Source organism: Falco rusticolus, chromosome 7 (genome assembly GCF_015220075.1).
Source record: "Falco rusticolus isolate bFalRus1 chromosome 7, bFalRus1.pri, whole genome shotgun sequence".
NCBI classification, from domain to species: Eukaryota; Metazoa; Chordata; class Aves; order Falconiformes; family Falconidae; genus Falco; species Falco rusticolus.
In genome coordinates this window covers 12,528,521-12,549,511 of record NC_051193.1, presented here as the reverse complement: position 1 = coordinate 12,549,511, position 20,991 = coordinate 12,528,521, and the positions used below count along the sequence as shown (strand labels likewise).

Below are 20,991 nucleotides of genomic sequence, written 5' to 3'. Positions count from 1 at the left end.
AGCCAACACTGAAAATCAGGGTCCTCTAGAGCATCCAAAACTAGGCATGCAGAAAGCACGGCATCCAAAACCTCATTAGTGGAAACATCAGTCTTACGATCTGTAACATCAAAAATTATTTCAAACAGTACTCCCAAGTGCTTTTAAGTGCTACTTTACAATACTTACTATGTTTATTTCCAATTTTCATGCCAATCACTTTGTTCATTCCAGCGGTCTGTGGTCAGGGCACAATTTCCACAGACGTCAGGGCATAAGAAAAGGACACAGACTGCATGAGTGCTCACTGCCTATGTCTTCTCTGCCTGAATGACCAGCAACCCATATACAACTGAATAAACTCAGAATGGCCTTTAGTATGATCCAGAAGACCTGGAGTCACACCTCTGCCCCTACTGCAGATTGTTATAGAGTAAAAATTCAACTTGAAGTGCAGACATTACTATCTAAGGTTAGGCTGGGAAGAAGGGAAAGGGTAACTGCTTCTTCATTCCTTCCATCTTTCTGACAAACAACATGGTACCAATTCACCTTCTCACACACGCCCACGCATTTTTCCTTGGCTATTTTTCCACTTCTCATTCATATTTCCCTGTTATATCTTCACGACCTCTTCAGCCTCTGGCTTAGATTAACTATTTCTTGTACTCCCTCTAGTAAGCCAGTATGTCTGACTGCTGACAAATCCTGCCAAACCATGACCATTCCCTTCAAAAAAAAAAGAGGTTGTTGGAATTCAAAATAAGAAGAAAGGATTAAAAAACAGGCCTTAACGGGTCTTGTTCTGAAAGTGTGCCTCCAGCCTTTGCAAATAATAAACCCCTCAGAATTAAAACAAGGCTTGTATCTGCACTGTGGAATGAACTTGAAGACTGTCACCTGAACCTAAGCACCTGGCTATCTCTAAAATATGAGAGATCTTTCTCACTGCAGAAGTGGGGGCTTTATCGCAAGCAGAACAGCACCTAGATCTCCACCATGATTATGACGGACAGACACATTAGAAGAAAAGCACTTCTCACATCCGAAGTCTAGAAGCACACTGAAAAGTGGGCTAGAAGCAAATCCAAGGACCTGGACTCTTGCGCCGAAAACAGCCTGAGCCTCCAACACTTGGCAAGTCTCACGGGTATAGTCACAAGTAGGAAAGTGCACATGCAAATTGGGCAGGGAAGTAAGGCACCTACAACGCCAGTTTGCAGAGAGGATGAAAATCTGGCTTTGAAAGGCTGTTTCAGGATTGATGGAACCTTTATTAAAAGAAGATAGGCAGGTCCTTAGCTTACATGAAGCGTCACAGTGAAGCTGCAGTCAACAGCAGCAGGATCATTTATGCTGTCTGAATGTGACCCTATCTGGGTTTAAGCCATTATATACATGGCCATCCACTAATACAACACAGTTCTTCACTGTTTTCTGCCTTCATTTGCCCAGGTTTTATTGATGTTACTTCAGTTGATATTAGTGACATGTGGCAAAAGTACTAAATAAATCACAAAAAAATTAAGCTACCCAAACTATGCATCATTTCCATTTGAAATGAATGGTGATCCTCCCTCCTTCTCTGACATTTTGTATTTGCCAAAAATAACTGCATAATTACAAGTTGTGTGCAAGAAACAGAAGGTAACATTCAAAGTTATTTTCCATAATTTTTACTTAGCATCAGAACTAGCAAATACCGTATATGGTTGTTCTGTTATGCAGAAGTGGCCAAAGCTAACCCATTAATGAACTCACAAAAAGTGTAGAAGCACACACCCAGCCTGGGCAAACAAACACGATGAAAAAATAATAAAGTGTAATGATTTTCCTTCAAGTTTCTCAGAGACAGATCACGCTCAGTCCGTTAACTCTTCATTTAACAAGTCTCCTTCATTTGGCTTGTTTTGGTTGGCATTCAATTAGAAATTCACGTACAGGACATTTTTTTCCCTTTTTAAAAACAGAACACTTGCTGTCTTTCATCCGGTAAAACACCAGGAGGTGAAGTGGAAGCTGCAAGACAAGCTACAGCCAGGCACAATAACACTGAATTAAGCCAAATACCTGCACATGGCCCTGCCCCATAAGATTATCACTAATTGTTTACTAAAATGGCTTGGTTGCTCAGTAAAAAAGCAAAGAGCCAAGGGGAAAATTCAATTTGCGCAAGTTAAAAAGACAACCCAGAACACCGTACCATCAGCTCTGCTGTGATTCCAGCCACGGCCAAGCGCTGTTGCATTTGCCTCTGCATTGCTAAGACTTGCCGAGATTTGGCTTCTGTCTACACAGAAAGAAAAATCCTTTCACCCAACAATTTCGCATTTCCTGCCTTGCTCAACATCATGTCCCTTGCTGGCCGTCCTCGTGATACATGTACATGTATAAACCAGAACAGCTAAACCTAGATCCCTTCTGCCATTGTGTCACTTGTCCCCTCCTGGGAGCTACACCAAGTCTGTCTACTCCTTAAAAGCAAGGTGAAATTATTTCAGCTACCATCAAACTGTCCCACAGCTTGCCCTTTTTCACCATTTTTATCTTCCTGCTCCCTTCCTACTTTTGCCAACCCTTCCTGACCAGCTACAACTACATCTGGATGCCCTAAACTCCCTGCAATGGGAAGCTGTGGATGGTAGAAGTTTATGGGTTTTAGTAGAGCCTGCTCAAAACTACGAAAGAGAAATCCACTGAGTGCTACAAAATACAAATGTCATGCCTGGCTCAAGAAGCCTCCAGGTCACACATGGCTGGAGGGTGGGAAGGTACCCAGGGGAAGCACCGTACGTGCGTGCTGTGATTTCATACTCCTCCAAGCACCTGCTTTTGGCCAGTGCTAGAAAAGGCATGCTGGGCTTGAAAAATCTTTCTTTTGGGATAGGACAGCCAGTTTTTATTTCATAAGCAGAGGGGACAACATTTCTCAAGTGTGCTTCTTCTACAAAGGTAAGAAATTAGCCAACTACCACTATTATTTCATTAACAATCAAATCGACCATTTTCCATAGTATGCCCTTGCTCTAGATCAACAATTACTAGTCTTATATCATTGCTATTTGTCCTTCCCCAAACTCCTCATCTTATTTCCCTGTTCTACAAGATAATTGTCAAAAGACATTTACAAGCTAACATCCTTTCACAAATTCCTATGCAATTGTTTTATGATAAATAAATAGTAACCATGAGTGCCGATAAACTATTGAGCTAAACTATCTCATCATTTGATACTTCATTTTTATTCATTCATCTTCAAATTACTTATTTTAAAATACTATTTCTATTACCTTCTATCGAGAAGTCTGGCTTTTTACTACCGATCTAGCAAATTTTTTTTCCAGCTATAGAAGCTAGTTTAGATTTCAAGCAAATATCACTGCCTGATCGCATATCTATTTTGTTCATGTACAAGTTCAACTGCCAATTTGCAGAAATTGTTTTGAAAGTGCTATTAAAACACTTGCAATTGTATACACAAGAAAAACCTCATGAGATCAGTACTGTGTTCTTCAGAGTTTATATCGTAACAAGTTGACAGTGCTCTAACTCCTATCAGCTATATAAAACATACTGAATAGCTATAAATATGCAAATAAATACAGGTAATGGGTAATAAATCTGCCTACAACACTGACCAAAATTGATCTTAATCAAATGCAGATCAGAGGTAGCCTAGCTTTCCTAGGAATCCAAGCCTCCTCTCAACTATTTCACTTTTCCCCTCTACCCAGAAATGCACAGAATTCACATGCAAGTAATTTTAGTTGACTTGAAAGCCAACATAACTTGATTCTTGACCCTGTTTTCTGTTAACTACAGTCGAAGTCAGCGATCAGATTTCATGAGCATGCAAGGCAGTATTTATGACTGCAACTTTTAGTTTAAGGTGGAAGAACTGTGACGAGATATTTCTTAAATAATGAGCAGAGATGTTTTTTCGAATTAACTCATTCCTGGTTCCCTCTTAGAGTTGTTTCACATAAATATTCTTATAATCCATTTTCATTGAGGTGGACAAGCACAGTAAGCGTTAAGTTCACGGGTGCAAGTACTTATAAGATTTATCCTAAATTTAAAAATTTGAAAATCCAAGGAGCAAGACCAAGACAGAAGTGGTATATTGCACCTGACCTGCCTACTACAACAAACCAGGAGTCAATCACCAGGAGAAATCATCGCTGGTAGTTGTCTTATTGAGCCAAGTCACAGAGGAGCTCATAAGCAGGACTATTTCTGAGCAAGTGGTGACTGCCAAACTACATGAGACTAAACCAAACACTGCTGCTGTGGTGGTGGCCCAGGAGCCACCCTGCAAGCCAGGGACCAAACTAAGGTCAAAGAGCTGTACAGAGACACCCACACCCCACCAGCCGCAGAAAGCTCAAGAAAAACAAAGTCCAGCTACGTGGATGTAAAATTTAGACCACTCTGACTTAAATCATTCATTGGAAATTACTTACTCATGCCCTTCAAATGCCTTTATTATTTATTACAAAGATTTTTTTAAAGTGTGCCTCAGAAGGATATGTTAATTCTATATTGCATTCAGAACAGCAACTTGCATTACCAAATACTTAATTATCAGTATATTTACAGTGTCCTTGGGCACTGTTGGGTAATCAGAATGCTATTGTTTTCATTAAATACTTTATTGATAGCGCTAATGAATTCAGTTCTGCTTGATCAACAAGCAAATGATGCTTATTTGATGTTACGATAATTAATTGGCCTTTCAGGTGTTTCCACATCCCAATTTATTACCAAGAATAAGAATATCTGTGTGAAACACCCTAAAAAGAATATCACTACTCATCACAAAACATCTTCTAAAAATAGGGTGTGGCTTAGTACTGCTCCCTTTCCTCGTAATTTCTAATGCAACATTCTCTGTCTGAAAACTGCAGGGGGAAAAAAACACGTTTAACTCAATTTCAAAAACCCAGCCTAAGCCTCGCATGTTAAATGTTCAGTTCATTTTATCCTTTCTTGAACTTCCAGTAAGTCAAAGGAGATTTTCTGATTAACATTTCTTTTAATTTTTTTTTCTCCAGAGATGGGAGAAAACAGCTAACCTCACTTTCCCATCTCAGCAACAAGGATCAAAAACTCTGTAGGACTCAAACGAGATGTACAAGTGAACAGACTGCTTGTGTGATCTGTTAACTCCAAACCATTATTTTTCCAAACTCCAGACCTGGCCTATAAAGCATTATAGTCCAGCCTTCAGACCACGGAAAAGGGTTGTGGATAAGAAAATTCCAGATTCAAATCCAAATGGACCTTGAACAGCCACCTGAAAAGAGTACACCAGTCTTCCACAACATTCAACTGGCACCTGTCAGAGACCTGGATGTGTTCAGTTTAACCTCCCGCAGGGGACAACCCTCAGAACATCTGAAGTCTTAACTGCTCTGACATACCAACCTATATTAGCAGCTAGCCTCATCTTTGAAGATGAGCTTCCCAAAACTTGAATTTTTCTGCAAGCAAAAAAAAGAAAAGTTAAAAATAAAGGCCTTATGATTCTTCTACCTTTCACTGTCCCAGGGTCTTTAATTATACTTTCTAGAACATTCTACCTCTTAGGTAATTTCTCATATTTGCAGACATACAAGAGAACACCACCAGCACCACCACCAAAAAAACCTCCACAGAAGTTCAAAGGTAGCTACATTTGCGGGTTTTGCATCCCTTTCTAGAATTCTTCATTCTCACAAATGCTCCAAATAGAACAAACACCCCAACATTACAGCATAAGGGAAAACTTCATAAGCATACAATAAATACAAAATACTACTATGCTCTGCTGCAGAAGATTCCTTAGTGTTACTTTAGGTTTACTACACACTCAGGAATTTGTCATGAAGTTTGGAATGCTTTTTTCTGCTTTACTTCTTCACAGAGCTATTTCCTGAACAGCTTTTATAACACTGAATCTCGTATTTTGCTTTTTAAAATTATCAGTTTTAAAATAAGAGAGAAAATGATGTTTGCAGGTAAGCTCTGCTAGGCTTTCAAGAAGCGATCAGCTGTAATGGCCATGCTCTTACTGCTTTTTCAGAATTATTAAACACAAGAATCCACCAGATGTTCTACCAGTGAAGTACTAAACAAATGAAAATTTGTAACAACAAAACATTATTTTTCCATGTCCCCTTATTCATATTAAACATCATTTGACATCCATTACAAGCCACTTGCTCCCAAAAGTATACAGACAGTTCTGTGGATACACCAAATACAGAAGTGAAGAACAATACTGAAAAAACCCTCACTATAAACAAACTGGATGTTTGTCAAAAAACAAGCTGAGTATTTGTCTGTAAATATTGATGAAACTAAGTTTTCGGCTTTGGTATTTGCTAACTGAAGAGCAGCACAGACAAGTACAAAGGACATACAAAATTAATCTGAATGCCAAACTTGGCGATCAGGTTCCAGCTACTACAGGGAATTACACAACAAAGCAAACTACTAGTGGGAGCCAAATGCACTTACCAAGAAATCACTACAAATACTTCATCACTACATTTCGACATTAGAAAGAATCATGATTTGATTTCTGAAAATGTATTTACTTCCAGTGACAGCTCATTAACTTGATTTAAAGAGCAGTTTGAGTTAACATGCTAACCAAATACCTCCATATAATGCATTTATAAATTTAACTCTCAAACACACAACACACACTTGACAACTATCTCATAATTTTCACTCTGTATAACTGTATTTTTCATACAGTTTGATCATTTCTTTTGTGTATGAAGCAATGAATATTTTGCTCTCAATCTTAATTCAAACAGTAACTGGCTGAGAACAAATTAATGTGTTTTCAAAGGCAAATTAAGTGACAAAAGCAACCATAAATCAAGACAGCAAGAAGTAAGTTGTAAAGCCTATATTAAGACTTTAAAGCTAGGTGGATCATTGGTAGTTCAGCACTGAAATAACTATCCATCTATGCTTATGTGTATATTTTGCCAAGATGCTTAAAAAGCACATTACCCCAACATCATATACCTACTGGATAAAGAAAACACAAATTAATGGTTATTCATGTGCCTGGAATAAATAACTTCTTGTTTCCAAGGAGGAAGCAGCTGTATATTCTGCATTTTATCTCCTCTTCTTCCCAAAGGGTCAAAAAAATCTTTGCTAATCCAACACAAATATGGTTGCAATAAAAGTATGTTATTAAAAGTCTGTTATTAAACCATTATCAATTAGTACATCACAAAAAAAAAAAAATATTCTCTGCTTGCTCCAGGATAGGACTCCACACACTGCTACAAATATGTCATTTTATAATAGATGCATATGAAAAAAGTATCCCAGATTACGTAGTCTTGTAAACATGACATGCAAACCGGAGGTAAAAGAAAAGGAAACAAAGACTCAGCTGTGGCACAGAGCTATTACTTGTTAAGAGTTTAAGCAGGAATTCTGTAGTAAATCTGAACCCTGTACAGTGCCTGTACCACCAGACCGCCTTCTTTCCCTAGTCAGTTCTCAGACATGAGATAGCCAGCCAGCAATAAAAGTGAAAAATGCAGGCAGCTTGTAACAGCCAAGAAATTTTCTGCACAGTGAGAATTTACTGGTCTCTGAAATTCTTACTCATAATTACCACAGTCATTTTAAATTTAGCAATGATGAAGGAACACTTTGTCCTTAAGACCATCTTGAAAAACCAATACTAACAAAAGGGTTTAGTTGAAGACTCAATGAGCTCTGGAGCTGAACTCGGATACAACATTATTAACCTCCACACGTAACACTCTAGGAGACGGAGCCATGACTCTGCGTACCCTGAAACATTTACCACATGTATGCCCTTCCTAGAGCAAAGGGAGGACTGGCATGCTGCCTATGTCTTATTCAGTTGTGCCAAGGGCAGAAAGGCTTTTGCACATCATCAGATGAGGCAGAACCAATTCCTTAATGTCATATCAACCTTTTCATCAAAGTAGTCAGATACTACTTTAGAGAAGGAATAAAAAGACATGTGCCAGCTATGAGACTAATGAATAGCTTTCCTCAAGCAAAACATAATTCAGCATGAACTTCATGTTAATGTTCTTTCCACCCACTCACACATCTCCAAGAGATTCTGCTCAACCAAAATGCCAGCAAGTAAAACCACCCATCTTTTAATTCAGCTATTGTACCCCAGCACTAAGATTTTGTTTTACAGTGCCATCCTACAGCTGCCTAACCTCAAACATTACTTACTTATTATTTACATGGCCTCTCTTTTTTTAAAACAGGCATTGAACCTAGAGGGAGAAACACAAGTAATGAAAAGGAGAAATATGGCGATCAAAAGATATTCAGACTGGCAGCTTTCACTAAAATGTTAAAAACCATCATAGTCCTCAGTTCCATTTACAGTTCAGAACCAAAGGGCTTAAGAAGCAGAAAGAGGACACCACTAAAAAAAGTAAAATTATGTCTTGAGCCAGAAAACAATTTGAAAATGTACGATGTTAGTTTGAAGAGTGAAAGAGTATCAAGATATATTTAACCAGAAGACTACTACATCTCAGAAAGGCACAGGTTCATTTGTTGTATCAGGAAGACATCAAAAAGTACAGCAAGTTCAGAAACACTCAGTCTAATTTAGAATTAAAAAAACCAACAGCTGTGACCATTCAAGAACCAAGTCTAAAGCCTGAATAAACTACAAGGAGCCCCGAAGACTTTTATAAACCTAAGTACTTCACAGTGACCATCAACAACAATGGAGGAAGAAAATTCTTTATTGCTGTCTTATTTTGTAAGTCTCCATAATGGAAATTTTATACTTTATTCTAAAATGTCTGTGATGAGCCATTTTTGGATAGGAGTTCCACACAGCACAGTCTGATCTAGCGCGTTTTGTTCTTAGTGAGAATCCCGTCCAGCCTCATCTATGTGACAAAAAGAAACAGCTTCCCTTGGAACAATCTTAACTCATAGATGTTATGAGCGACTCAGAGAGCTGCTATCACAGAACCTAAAGAGACATTGTGCACCTGTTAAAGACTTGTGTAGGAACTGTGAAATTTGGATTCTGCAGGGCTCAACATGGGGAAGATTGCTACGTTCACTCAAGACATTCCAGCAGTCCACTGTCCTCTTTGCTGGAGATCACCAGCGGGAGAGCAGCACGTCTTCTCAGCACCTCAGCTGCTGCCGGTTGTCACTCAGAGGTACAGCTCAAACCCACCCCAGCAGCCGCTGGTACCCCCGGGCAGTGGTGCGGGGCTGCTGGTACCCCCGGGCGGTGGCGCCCGGCCCCGCGCCCTTTCAGCACCATGGATGGCACCTGCAGGGACCCGGCCACTGCGGGGGGGTGTCCGGCCACCGCTGGGGGGGGGGGGCTGGGCACCGGTGGGGGGCACCGCCCCTCCCGCCCTGCTCCTCCATCGAACCCACGCTTCACAGCCCATGCAAGTCTGGATACCCCCCAAGCTATTTTCACTGAAACTTTGGGCCGATAAGATGTGCACAGGAAAAGTTGCTGACAGTTATTCAGGCTTTAGTCCACCCATTAAACATGCCCACGCATTCAGAAAGAAATCTGATTTTCCAGTCCTCATAAGAGAGCTTGAAAATGCTCCTGCATTTTTCTCAGTGATGGGTCATTTACTTTAATTTCAACAATGAAAATGCATACTTCAAACCTTCACTGGTAAGCAAAAACACAACACAGCTAAGATGCAAGTGCTGTTCCCACAAATGCGACAGCACGGCAAATGAAACTTTTTTTCTTTCTTTTACATTAACCAGAAAAATTGGCTGTTTCACATGAAACCATCAACAAAACAAATTAACAGAGAAGCATTCATCCCAGAAATATTGAAACCTTCACATAGCTCCAATAATTTGCCATTGTATTCCTATGGCTGCTGAAATCTCACAAAAATAAAGGGAAGTTTTCATTATGCAGCCCGGTTTTCTACTGGTCAAACCACTACTCACATAAAGTGCAGAGCATTTTCAGGGTGACAGAGCTAGATGCAGAAGGCTAGGCAATCTCTTAAAAGATGATTTTAAAAAATAAATAAATAAATAAATAAATCTGAGGAAACCATTGGTATTCCCATATACTATGACACGAACATGACTCACAGGAGTAGTCATCAGACTGACCTCGGTTTTCCCAAGCTTGCTCACAGGGCCAGCCGCCACAGACTGCTGTTAAATGAGCTGCCTCTCAGTGCTTGGGAACATTAAGAATTTAGCATTTCAAACCAAGCTTTTTTAGCTAACACTGCTTTAAGTCTTTAAAGTTGGACTCAAAATTGAGCTAGCAGCTTTGCCTGTTGGACAGGAAACAATGGAAATCCAGCTCATCCATGGCCATGTTGGCTCTGCAGTACCAATAGCAATAAATTTTTTTGTCAATAAACAGACCAAACATGACTCAGAGGGCAGTGACACACAGTAGCCAGTGCCATTTTATAGCTAATTTTATTACTATAATCCGCTTCCCACAGCTACTGCTACAATCAACACCTAATTGCAAGGGTTGACTTCTGCCACGTGTTGAGGGTCACCGTGCCTTGGACAGATTAAGCTTCTGTCACATGGAAAATGGTTAGCAAATTAAAATACTAGCCTCATACTGACATCCCAGTCAGCCACAAAATTTTACCAGCCTGCCCCTCTTCAGGACGTAACTGATTAAGTTAGAGAGGCATACCAGATGCAGTCTGTTTTTACATATTGCAGTAGTATCTGGAGACTGGAGATGCACTCTACAAAACAGCATCCCAATAACAGAAGACTATCTGTATTCTCGAAAGAATTAAATCGTAAGTTAAAGAAGATCTGAGACTACTGACGTGATCTATTCATAAGAAGTTACTTTAATTCTCCTTGCATTCAAAATTATCAACTTTATCCCAAGTTTTAAAAGCATTTCCAGTTCTGTCCAGGTATTACAGGCAATACAGTTTTAAAAATATACGCATCGCAAGGTCATTTAACAGCACCCAGATGTCCACCTACCTTTACTAACAGAAAGCCAGCTGTAACAAGTCCCGAAAAACATCTACTTGCATGAAATTGTGTTCTGGATTATTACTGGGAAAGTACTGGAGACCATTTTTTCAAAATCAGACCTGTATATTCCACAGAAACAGGTTTTGCTTTTACCTCTGAGGAATACAAATATGCAGTGGTTTTGTTCTTTGCAGCTCAGAGATTTACTGGCATGCCTCTTCCCATAAAATATTTGCATATATCTGAGAGTCAAACTGTGCTGATACATTCTGTGTTTGCCAGGAAGTGAATGCTTCAGTTCAATGTAACTGAACATTTAAACAAGGACAGGCACCAGGACAAATGGCAGTGTAATTAACATACCAATGAAGAGCCAGTTGTTAATTACTATCCATTTCAGGCATTTTGTATGAGCAACTTACCTGAAAAGCCTTCCCATCTGCATGCTGGCAAAGCCAGTAATTAAACAATTCAACACCCCTTTTGCTTGATTAGAGAAAAAATTATAATTATTTTATATTATTCTATCTGTCACATGCAGTTGACATTTAGATGAAAAAAACCGCAGCAGCCCAAACCTAAACATTTGAAATGAATGTTATGAGCTGTCCTTGAACAGAACAGCAACATATATACATCTAGGGCAGATGTAAACTAATAGAGGCTCCTAATTTGAACCAACTGATTATACCTTCTAGTAGCTGCTGGGTTATATGGAAGGCAGCACAGTTGCTACTTAGAACAGAAAAAGTTCCACTTTTCTCCAAGGGGGACTTCAGATGCTACCTACAGAATGGAATCTGAATTTATAAGCAGTTGAAAGCTTTGGGAGTAGCTCCAGTACAATGCCAGGATTCATTTACATTTAAACAACAGTAACTGAGAAGTCAATATGTAGCTCAGCATAGCACCACAGTTAAAATATGGTAGTTACAGAAATTGTAAGAAAGGTAGAGGCACATAAGCGGAAGGCAGGATTGAAACTGTAGGATAGAAACACTGAAGACGGGCAAAAGCGAAATAAAAGCTGACAAAAAAAGAAAGCAAGCAGAAAGTTTAGCAACATTCATCAATATGTAGAGTATCCAAAACAAAGGATTTCTCTTTCTCCCTGTGCAGATGGCTTTGCCCAAGGAAGACTAGCGTGCTTTGGGTACAAAAAAAGGAAATTACATCTATCTTGAAAACAGCTTCTAATTCATTACCCATTGCATGACTACAGCCATTAATCCATGTAAACAATAAAACCAAGATCCATGTGAGATTTTGACTATTCAGATGAAAGTTTCAATCAGCTCTTGTTAAAAAATTGGCATTCTACGTTTGGTACTGGAGTTTCAAACCACATAATTTATGCACTTTAAAGGCTAGATTTTCCTGAAATCCTGCAACATTTTGTGACAAAGTAGTTGCTTCTGGCGTAGCCAAAAAGTGGGTATTTGGTCCATTTGGGTTTATTCAATCAATTAATTTTCCTTTGGATTTTTTTTTTTAATTGGAATACAATAAATGATTAATTTTATGAAGGTTTTTCTTTCCTAAACAATGTGCATCTATCTGATCTGGATTATAACCAGAAGCTAACGAAAATGTACAAATGCAGCCTTTCAAAATTTTTCTTTTCCTCATTTGACAGAATGATTGATACAGATGGGGTGACAGGAAATCTTTACACCTGAACAAAGGAAATACTGTTAGCAAGGAATAAACTGTACCAATCTTTCACACAGCAAGTGCTCACCTATCTTTCTGAAATTTCAATTTTTTTGCCTGTATCGTCCAGCAAATCTATTTTTTTTGCACAGACTATCTTACAGAAGTCTGAAGGAGCACCTCTATCTTCATAGATTTCTTTCCCACATAACCTTCATTGAGCACACTCTCACAGTCAAGAAAAAGAGTGTAGCTTGGGTTGGCATCCGCACACTTCTGCACCCAAGACAGTGTCTCTGCACTACACAGTGCTCGCTAGACAGAACAGCTCATTCACAGCCAGTTCCTCTATCCCTAAATACTACTGGCCACCCAAAGACACTTTGCTACAGATTGCAAAATCTGCCAGAGATCTACAACAAGACCCGAGATCTAAAGTCCCATGTCTTAAACTCAAAACCTCTCTTTCCCTTTTCTATTGCAGATTTTAGTAACATTGTATTTTCTGCAGGTAGCACTTTCTGCAGGTAACGCATTTTCCATTCTTACTTGTCAGTTATGAAGCAGTAAGCCCCAAAAAAATTACCCTAAACGACACATATATCTGATTTTCACAAGCCATTTAGGCATAATCTCTGAATACATCTTCATAATGACAGCCCCATTTCTGTCCTCTTAATAACAATAATCACTACATCAACAGTGTTATTTTGCCTTGACTGTTTTGAAAAGGCTATTTTTTTTCTTGTGCTACCTAATCTCTATAGCAATTTTTCTTACTGGAAAGAAAACTCAGCAATACCATCTGGTTTTACAGAAATCAGCAGTATCTGTTTTGTTTTGCATTTTTATTAAGAGGCATGGGGAAACATTCTATTTGAAAAAATATTTGGAACTAACCACAAGCTACATATGCAAATTTTAAACAAATATTCTGTGATAGAAGAGATATCCCGAAATGAAATCTTTTGTATGCCCTATATATTAGAAATATCAAAACCTGACATTTCTTCAATGCAAGTTATTGTTCAGTACACAGTCCTGGAGGACAAAACATTATCACAGAACAATTCAAGAGGCACTATCAACTCATACCACGGTTTGACTGAAATAAGGAGCGATTCTGCAGTACCAAAGATAGGGAAATACAAAAAGGAAAAGATCTGCAATTTAAGCTTCCCATTAGCTAACGAGTGTTCCATTTTTGAGACCTTTGTTTTAACATTATCTTAGATGACTACTTTCTTTGCATCCCAGAAATATCACAGCCCATTATAACCTCCATCACTAGAACACTCCATTTACTCCTCAGGATGCTGTTAAATTGATTTTGGAGTTTACTGGATAGTCTATAGTGTAACAAAGGGCAAAGCTGTAACTACTGTAGCAATAAACCACAACACCTTTTGGGCTCTGAGTGGAGCAGACAATTTTGAAATCTAAAACACTGAAGTGGATTTTTTTTCAATCATCAATTTCAAAGCTGTATGAGAACTAACGAAAAGAATGGCCAGATCATCACTTTCAGAAAGGCAATTCCTATTGGGAAAATGGAATGGGCAGCATCAAGAAAATTCATCCAAAGCACTTAGTAACTTGAGAGCCAACGTAAGAATGGCTAACAGATGATTTGGTTCTCAGAATGTCCAGCTGAAACGGGAGAATGATCTACCTCCACTTAACTCCCAAGTCACACAAACACATACAAACAAAACCAGCTCCCAGAACTCAATATACCTGCCTAAATCAAGAGCCCAGATGCAGGGCTGAGTTACAAGTTTTCACTGATATGACATAAAATTTGCTGTTAACTCATTACAAACTGAAAGTAAAGACAGTTTATTTAATCCTCTTTCTTCAAGGTTCAGCCCCATTTTTTTTATATCTTGGATTAGCCATAGGCTAAAAGTACCCCTGGTCAGCTACTGTGGTTGTAATAGTAATGTCATAAGCCTCAGCAACTCCCTTCTCTCATGACCCACCACCTCTCTCTCTCTCTCTCAACAAATCTCTAGTAGGTGTCCTGCTGGAGACATGTTGTTCTCCATACCTTTAGACTTTGGCTCTTTGCTTTGAAAGAGATCATTAAAGGAGTCTTAGTGACTATATGAACAACCCAGTTCTTATTTTTTTCCAATTAAATATAAGAATACAATCCTAAGGATTCACAACATCTTAAAACATAGCAAAAAATTAATCCTAAGGGATCTGTCCTCTAAGTGTAACTGGATAAAACCCTGAAATCTCATGATTTCTTCTGACTTGACTTACAAGTTTGTGTCATTTGGTAATACATTTGTGGGTACTACCCAGGGTGGCCCTTCCATCTAGGGATAACTCACCAGGAAGAAATGAAAGGATACAACCAGTTCATTTCACATCACCTAATCACAGCAGAAAGTTGCCACTCTGGGACCACCCATCAGACTAAGCCAGGTTGGAACTCATTACCCAAGACCAAGGAATGTCTCAGGACAAGACAATGTTGAGTTCATTAAGCGTTTTATGTTTTCATCCCGACTTGGCTAATACAAGAATCACCACATCACGTACTGCACTCAAGCCAAATTTGACCCCAAAGTAGCAACAATTATGGACAAGTTTGCATTCCAAAAATATATATCTAAAACAGACATGGCACTACGTTACTTTGCTGCAAGCAGTGATTTATGAAATGCTTGTTACACCTCCACAATTTTTTTGTTCTTAAATCCCATTTAATATGCCAATCTTACTTCAGCAGGAAATAAATTAACTCCAATGCTTTGTGCCGATGCAGATGAGCTTCCCACACACCTGTATTGTGTTTCATACTTCAGTTAGTCATACAGATTGCGACAAATGAACAAAGGACTTCTAACCAGAACCCATTCCCAAGGCTAAGCATGTGGGATGAGGAAGAAAGAAGACTATCACACAGAGCCCCCCCAGTTTTGTCAGTCCAATGTCTAGTTGCAGTTACGGACAACTATCAGTTTAGATCTAACACAGCCCAGAAAGCCCACAGAGGTGGCCTTACTCCCACCACAATTTGGTCTCTGTCACTGCAATTCTCAGGAGCCTTAGTCAGGAAAGGCTGCAAACGGCTCCCACTCCCATGAACTTTCATAACTCAAACTCTGCATTAAAAAAGATCAGTGGGAAAATGGATAAATCTGCATTTAATGTGAGACAGAAGATGCTGCTGCAGAGCAGTGCACGATTCTGTACCAAGAGATCCCACACTGGAAGATTTTCACATCCATAATTAGAGAACACACAGCTTTTCTGTCTCCTCAATCCCCATTCCACTATCTAGAATATGACTAAAATCACATGTATTTATATAGTGGTAGCTGCAAGTTAATGTCCTGCCTAAATTATCAACTGTTATTAGAACCCCAGACAATTGCTTAATAAAAATTTAATCATATTGTAATTTCTAATCATCATTAAAGATGCTTAACAAGTTAATCTCTCTATTGTGCTTCCCTAACATTGCAGATCAGAAAGTCAACTGGCGTAAGGCAGCACAGCTTCACCAATACTAATAGGGCTACTTTCACGTTACTCCAGCTGAGGATCTGGCCTGAAGAGAAAATAGTAGCATTAAAATCCTCTTGCTACACCTTTTGATTTTTTCTCTGCACTGCTTTGCATTTAATCCAAAAAATAACAAAATCAACAGATAGTGATTTAAAAAAAAACACACCAGAAATCAAGGTTTTTCATGCAGCTCTATCTTCTGCTGTCCGTGGTAGAGCAAACACAGCACCGCATAACAGATCAAAGGTCTCCTCTTCTTGCCTCTTTACAGCTCAAAAATTCCTCATTTTGACTTCGTCCATGCATAGCTACATTTGTCTGACAGCAACGCTCACGCAAAGAAAACGTGGGAAGATCATTAACAGCCAGTGAGTTTGTCTTTCAGCTGAGATCTGTTCCAACTGCCTAGACGAGGAGTGAAACGATGCTCTGTAACCTCAGCCTTGCAGAAGTAGGTATTGGGTCACTTCAGGAAACCAACACGTCCCCTCATCCTTCTGGTGGACCAGCAATCTGTGCTTAAGAGAGTTTGAGGACCACACTGCAAGTCAATTTTAACTGTGTCAGATCATTGCATGGAGATGCATACAGAGTCAACACACTTGGCTCTCATTTCCCTCATATTTTTTTTATGTTTCTTCGATAATCTCATAATGCTGTTGAAATTCAAAGTAGTCACGGGAGAACAACTATGAAGCCATACCCTGAGGCTGCTCTGCGGTGTGTGCATACCATACCTCCTGCAACCACATCTTTTTTGTGGCTTCAGCTGCAGGCAGGTAAAAACAGAAAGCAGAAGTGGTTAGTGCAAAAGGGCCACGAGGCTCTGTACTATAATTCAGTGGTTTTAGCACAGACCTCTAAGTGGTCAGGGCTGTTCCTTCAGTGCAGAGCTTGGAGGAGCAGACAGGAGAATGGCAAACCCAACTTAAGTCAGAAAAGGCTGTGTGTTTCCTACTTTGTCTGCAAAACAGCTCACTGATTCTAGCTATGAGTGCACACAATGGAACTCTCCATTATCATGCACAGCCTGGTATCCTGGAGGCTAAACAATATTAATTTAATAACCTTCCATTAAATATTGATTTTCATTTAATAAGTAGAATTCTGATATTAAAACTTAATCTAATTGGCAAAGACCTGTTCCTTCTTACTTCATTGACACTTACTGAACCAAATTGTTTATTATTTGTCATATTCACTTTCAGTATGACAACTACATGACCAACTACAGCAGGTTGTAATATAAAGAACAACCTTTAAATGTTAGTTGGGGTTTACTCAAACTGACCCTTAACTGTCAGAACCGAACCCAGCTCTACAAAAAAATGACAAAACGTGACCATGCACTAAAGCAACTAAAACTGGAATGCACCTTTGATAAAAATATTCTTATTAGTATTGAGCCCAGTGCAAGATCCGTTGTCCCACTTACTTTTAGTGTCAGGTACTTGTTGATCCAAGTACATCTCCAAAATATGTACCATGGCATTGCATCTAGACCCACTTTATCACCCACTCAACAAAATAGATGCTGCATCTCAGACACCTAACACAGCATCAGGAAACATCCTCCCTCACAAAAATTTCAAAAAGAAAATTTTAGCAAGTTTCTTCTCTTAATAAATGTAGTAAAGTAGTATTAACAAGAGCATTTCTTGGGTCCTTTGGCAAGAAACCAAGCGCACGGCAAAGACCCTGCACACCCTGAGGTGCCCCCACTCAGTTTCGACACCCTGGTGTGTTTCCAAGCAGTGCTTCGCAAGCCGGTTTTGCTTCCCGACAACAAACCTGGCCAATGTAGAGGCAGGAAAAGCAAATACTCCTACCAATTCCCAGGGCAGCCGTACGCCTGCACGGTGCAGCCGACACCCGCCGCCCCCGTCCCCGCCGGCTCGGGCAGGGGAACACAGGCTCTCCGCTCCCTCCCCTGCCATATGACCGCGTATGCTTATGCAAAACTGTTCATTTCTGCAGTGCCTACACCCAACGGCAGCGACACGGCGGCAGCCGGACTCCTGCAGCCCGAGGAACCCGCCAAGGGCTCCCGGCTCCCTGGCTCGGTCCCGGGGCGGGCGGGCGGCTCCTCGCCCGGGGCAGCCCCGCTCTCCCCGCCGCCGGCGTCGCGCCCCCTCCGGGCCGCAGCCAGCGGCCGCCACCGCCCCGCGGGAGGAGCCCGGGGCACAGGGCAGAGCAGCGGGGGCTGCCCGCCCCGCTGCGGCGGGGACCGCGCCGTCCCGGGGCCGGGTGTGTGCCTACGGCGGGGAGGGCGTGTTGTGCGGCGGGGCCACATGGGGCGAGACGGACTCCCTGCAGCGCAGGGGGCGACGGCAGCAGCAGCTACTCACCGGGAGGGTTTACCGCCGCCGGCGTTGCCATCTTGTCTCTGAGAAGAATTAAGACAAATGCAAGAGGGGAGGAGGGATGTTCTAGGCAGCCCGGGGGAGGCGGGGGAGGGGAAGGCAGCCGGCGCCAGGGCGGGCGGGCCGGGAGGCGCGGGGGCGGCGGGCGGCTCCCGCCCCGGGGCCCGGCGAAGGCGCTCCCCACTCCGTGCGGGGCGGCCCAAGATGTCCGATGGCCCCCGCGCCGCGTCTGCTCATGCGCCGCTCGCAGTGAGCATGTGCCGGGCGGCCGCACATGTGCGCTGGGCCCGCGGCCGCCGGCGCCCGGGCGGGCCCCCCCCGCGTCTCGCCCCGCAAAGAGCGGGGTGAACGTGCCCTGCGCCCGCTCCCACACTGGCCGCCCCCCTCGGGACTCGAACCGGCGGCCCCTGTGCACGCTGCTCCTCACGGGGCGCGAAGTCCCTAAGGGAGAGTGCTCTGGTGGAGGCCCGCGCGCGGGCGAAAGGGGCGGGGCGGGGTGGGGCAGTTGAAGGCTCCGCCCCCGCTCCCAAAACTGAGGGGAAGCGGTCAGGCGGCTGCCACTGCCGCCAAAACAGAGGGGGAGCGGTTAGAGGGCTAACTGCTGCCCCTAAAACTGAGGGGACGCAGTTGAAATGCTATCTGCAGACCCCAAAACTGAGGAGAAGCAGCTGAAGGGCAGCCCGCCGGCCCGAAAACCGAGGGGAAGCGGTCAGAGGGCGCCCCTCAGACCCCACAACTGACAGGAAGCAGTCAGGGGGCAGCCTTCTGCCCCCAAAACTGAGGGGAAGCAGTTAAGAAGGGCTTCCTGCTGCCCCCAAATTTGAGACGAAGTGGGCAGAGGGCAGCCCGCCACCCTAAAACTGAGGGGAACCAGTTGAAGGGCTGCCCACTGACCCCAAAACGGAGGGGAAGTAGCTCAAGGGCTGCCCACCGCTCCCAAAACTGAGGGGAAGCAATTCAAGGATTGCCTGCTGCCCCCAAAACTGAGGGGAAGCAGTTGAAGGGGCTGCCTCCTACCCCTAAAATTGAGGGGAAAGCAGTCAGAGGGCAGCCCGCTACTCTAAAACTGAGGGGAAGCAGTTGAAGGGCTGCCTGTTGCTCCCAAAACAGGGGAAGCAGCTGAAGGGCTACCTGCTGCCCCCAAAACTGAGGGGAAGCAGGGTCAAAGGGGTGACTTCTGCCCCCAAAACTAAAGGAAAGCAGTTGATGAAGGGCTGCCTGCCCCCCACAAAACTGAGAGGTACCAGTATGGGGGCAGCCCTCCACCCTAAAATTGAGGGGAAGCAGTTGAAGGGCTGCCTGCCACCCCCTAACCTGAGGGGTATCAATTGAAAGGCTGCCTTCTGCCCCCAAAACTGAAGGGAAGCAGTGGAAGGGCTGCCTGCAGCCCCCATAACTGAGGGGAAGCAGTTAGACGGTGGTCTGCTACCCTCAAAACTGAGGGGAAGCAGTGGAAGGGCTGCCTGCTGCCCCCAAAATTGAGGTTAAGCAGTCAGAGGGCTTCCTCCTACCCCCAAAACTGAGGGGAAGCGGTCCCAGGGCGGCTCGCTGCCACTGAAACTTAGGGGTTGGGTGGTGGTGTGGTCTGCCCAACATCCATGAAACGGGGGGGGAGGGCGGTTGGGGGGCGGTTGGGGGGATCAAAGGGGTGACTTCTGCCCCCAAAACTAAAGGAAAGCAGTTGAAGAAGGGCTGCCTGCCGCCCACAAAACTGAGAGGAAGCAGCTGTAAAGCTGCCCGCTGCCCCCAAAACTGAGGGGAAGCAGTATGAGGGCAGCCCTCCACCATAAAATTGAGGGGAAGCAGTTGAAGGGCTGCCTGCTGCCCCTGGAATTGAGGGGAATAAGTTGAAGGGCTGCCTGCCACCCCCAAAACTCAGAGGAAGCGTTCAGAGGGCTGCCTGCTGCCCCCAAAATTGAAGGGAAGCAGTTGAAGTACTGCCCACCGCCCCCAAAACTGAGGGGAATCAGTCAGAGGGCTGCCGGCTGCCCCCAAAACTAAAGAAAAGCAGTTGAAGGGCTGCCTGCCACCCCCAAAACAGAGCGGAATAATGAATGGTGCCCGCTGCCCCAAAAACAGGGGAATCAGTCAGGGGGCTGCCTTCTGCTCCCGAAACTGAGGGGAAGCAGTTGAAGGGCTGCCTGTCGCCCCCAAAACTGAGGGGAAGCAGTTGAAGGGCTGCCTCCCACTACCAAAATTGAGGAGAACCAGTTTAAATGCTGCCTGCCACCCCCAAAACTGAGGGGAATCAGTCAGAGGGCTGCCGGCTGCTCCCAAAACTAAAGAAAAGCAGTTGAAGACCTGCCTGCCACCCCCTAACTGAGAGGAAGCACTCAGAGGGCTGCCTTCTGCTCCCAAAACTGAGGGGTAGCAACTGAGGGGCTGCCTGCCAGCCCCAAAACTGAGGGGAAGCAGTGGAAGGGCTGCCCATCACCCCCAAAACTGAGGTTAAGCAGTCAGAGGGCTCCCTCCTACCCCC

General features: G+C 42.9%; 1 protein-coding gene across 1 annotated transcript in view; it reads right to left on the bottom strand.

Annotated features, from left to right (window-relative positions):
* The window catches only part of ARNT2 (aryl hydrocarbon receptor nuclear translocator 2), a 107,442-nt gene extending 88,505 nt beyond the window's left edge, over window positions 1-18,937 (bottom strand). Inside the window, 1 exon segment of the mRNA XM_037394360.1 lies at window positions 18,498-18,937. Coding sequence (XP_037250257.1) covers window positions 18,498-18,528 — 31 coding nt within the window. The 5' untranslated portion in view covers window positions 18,529-18,937.
* Between the last annotated feature and the right edge of the window lie 2,054 nt (window positions 18,938-20,991).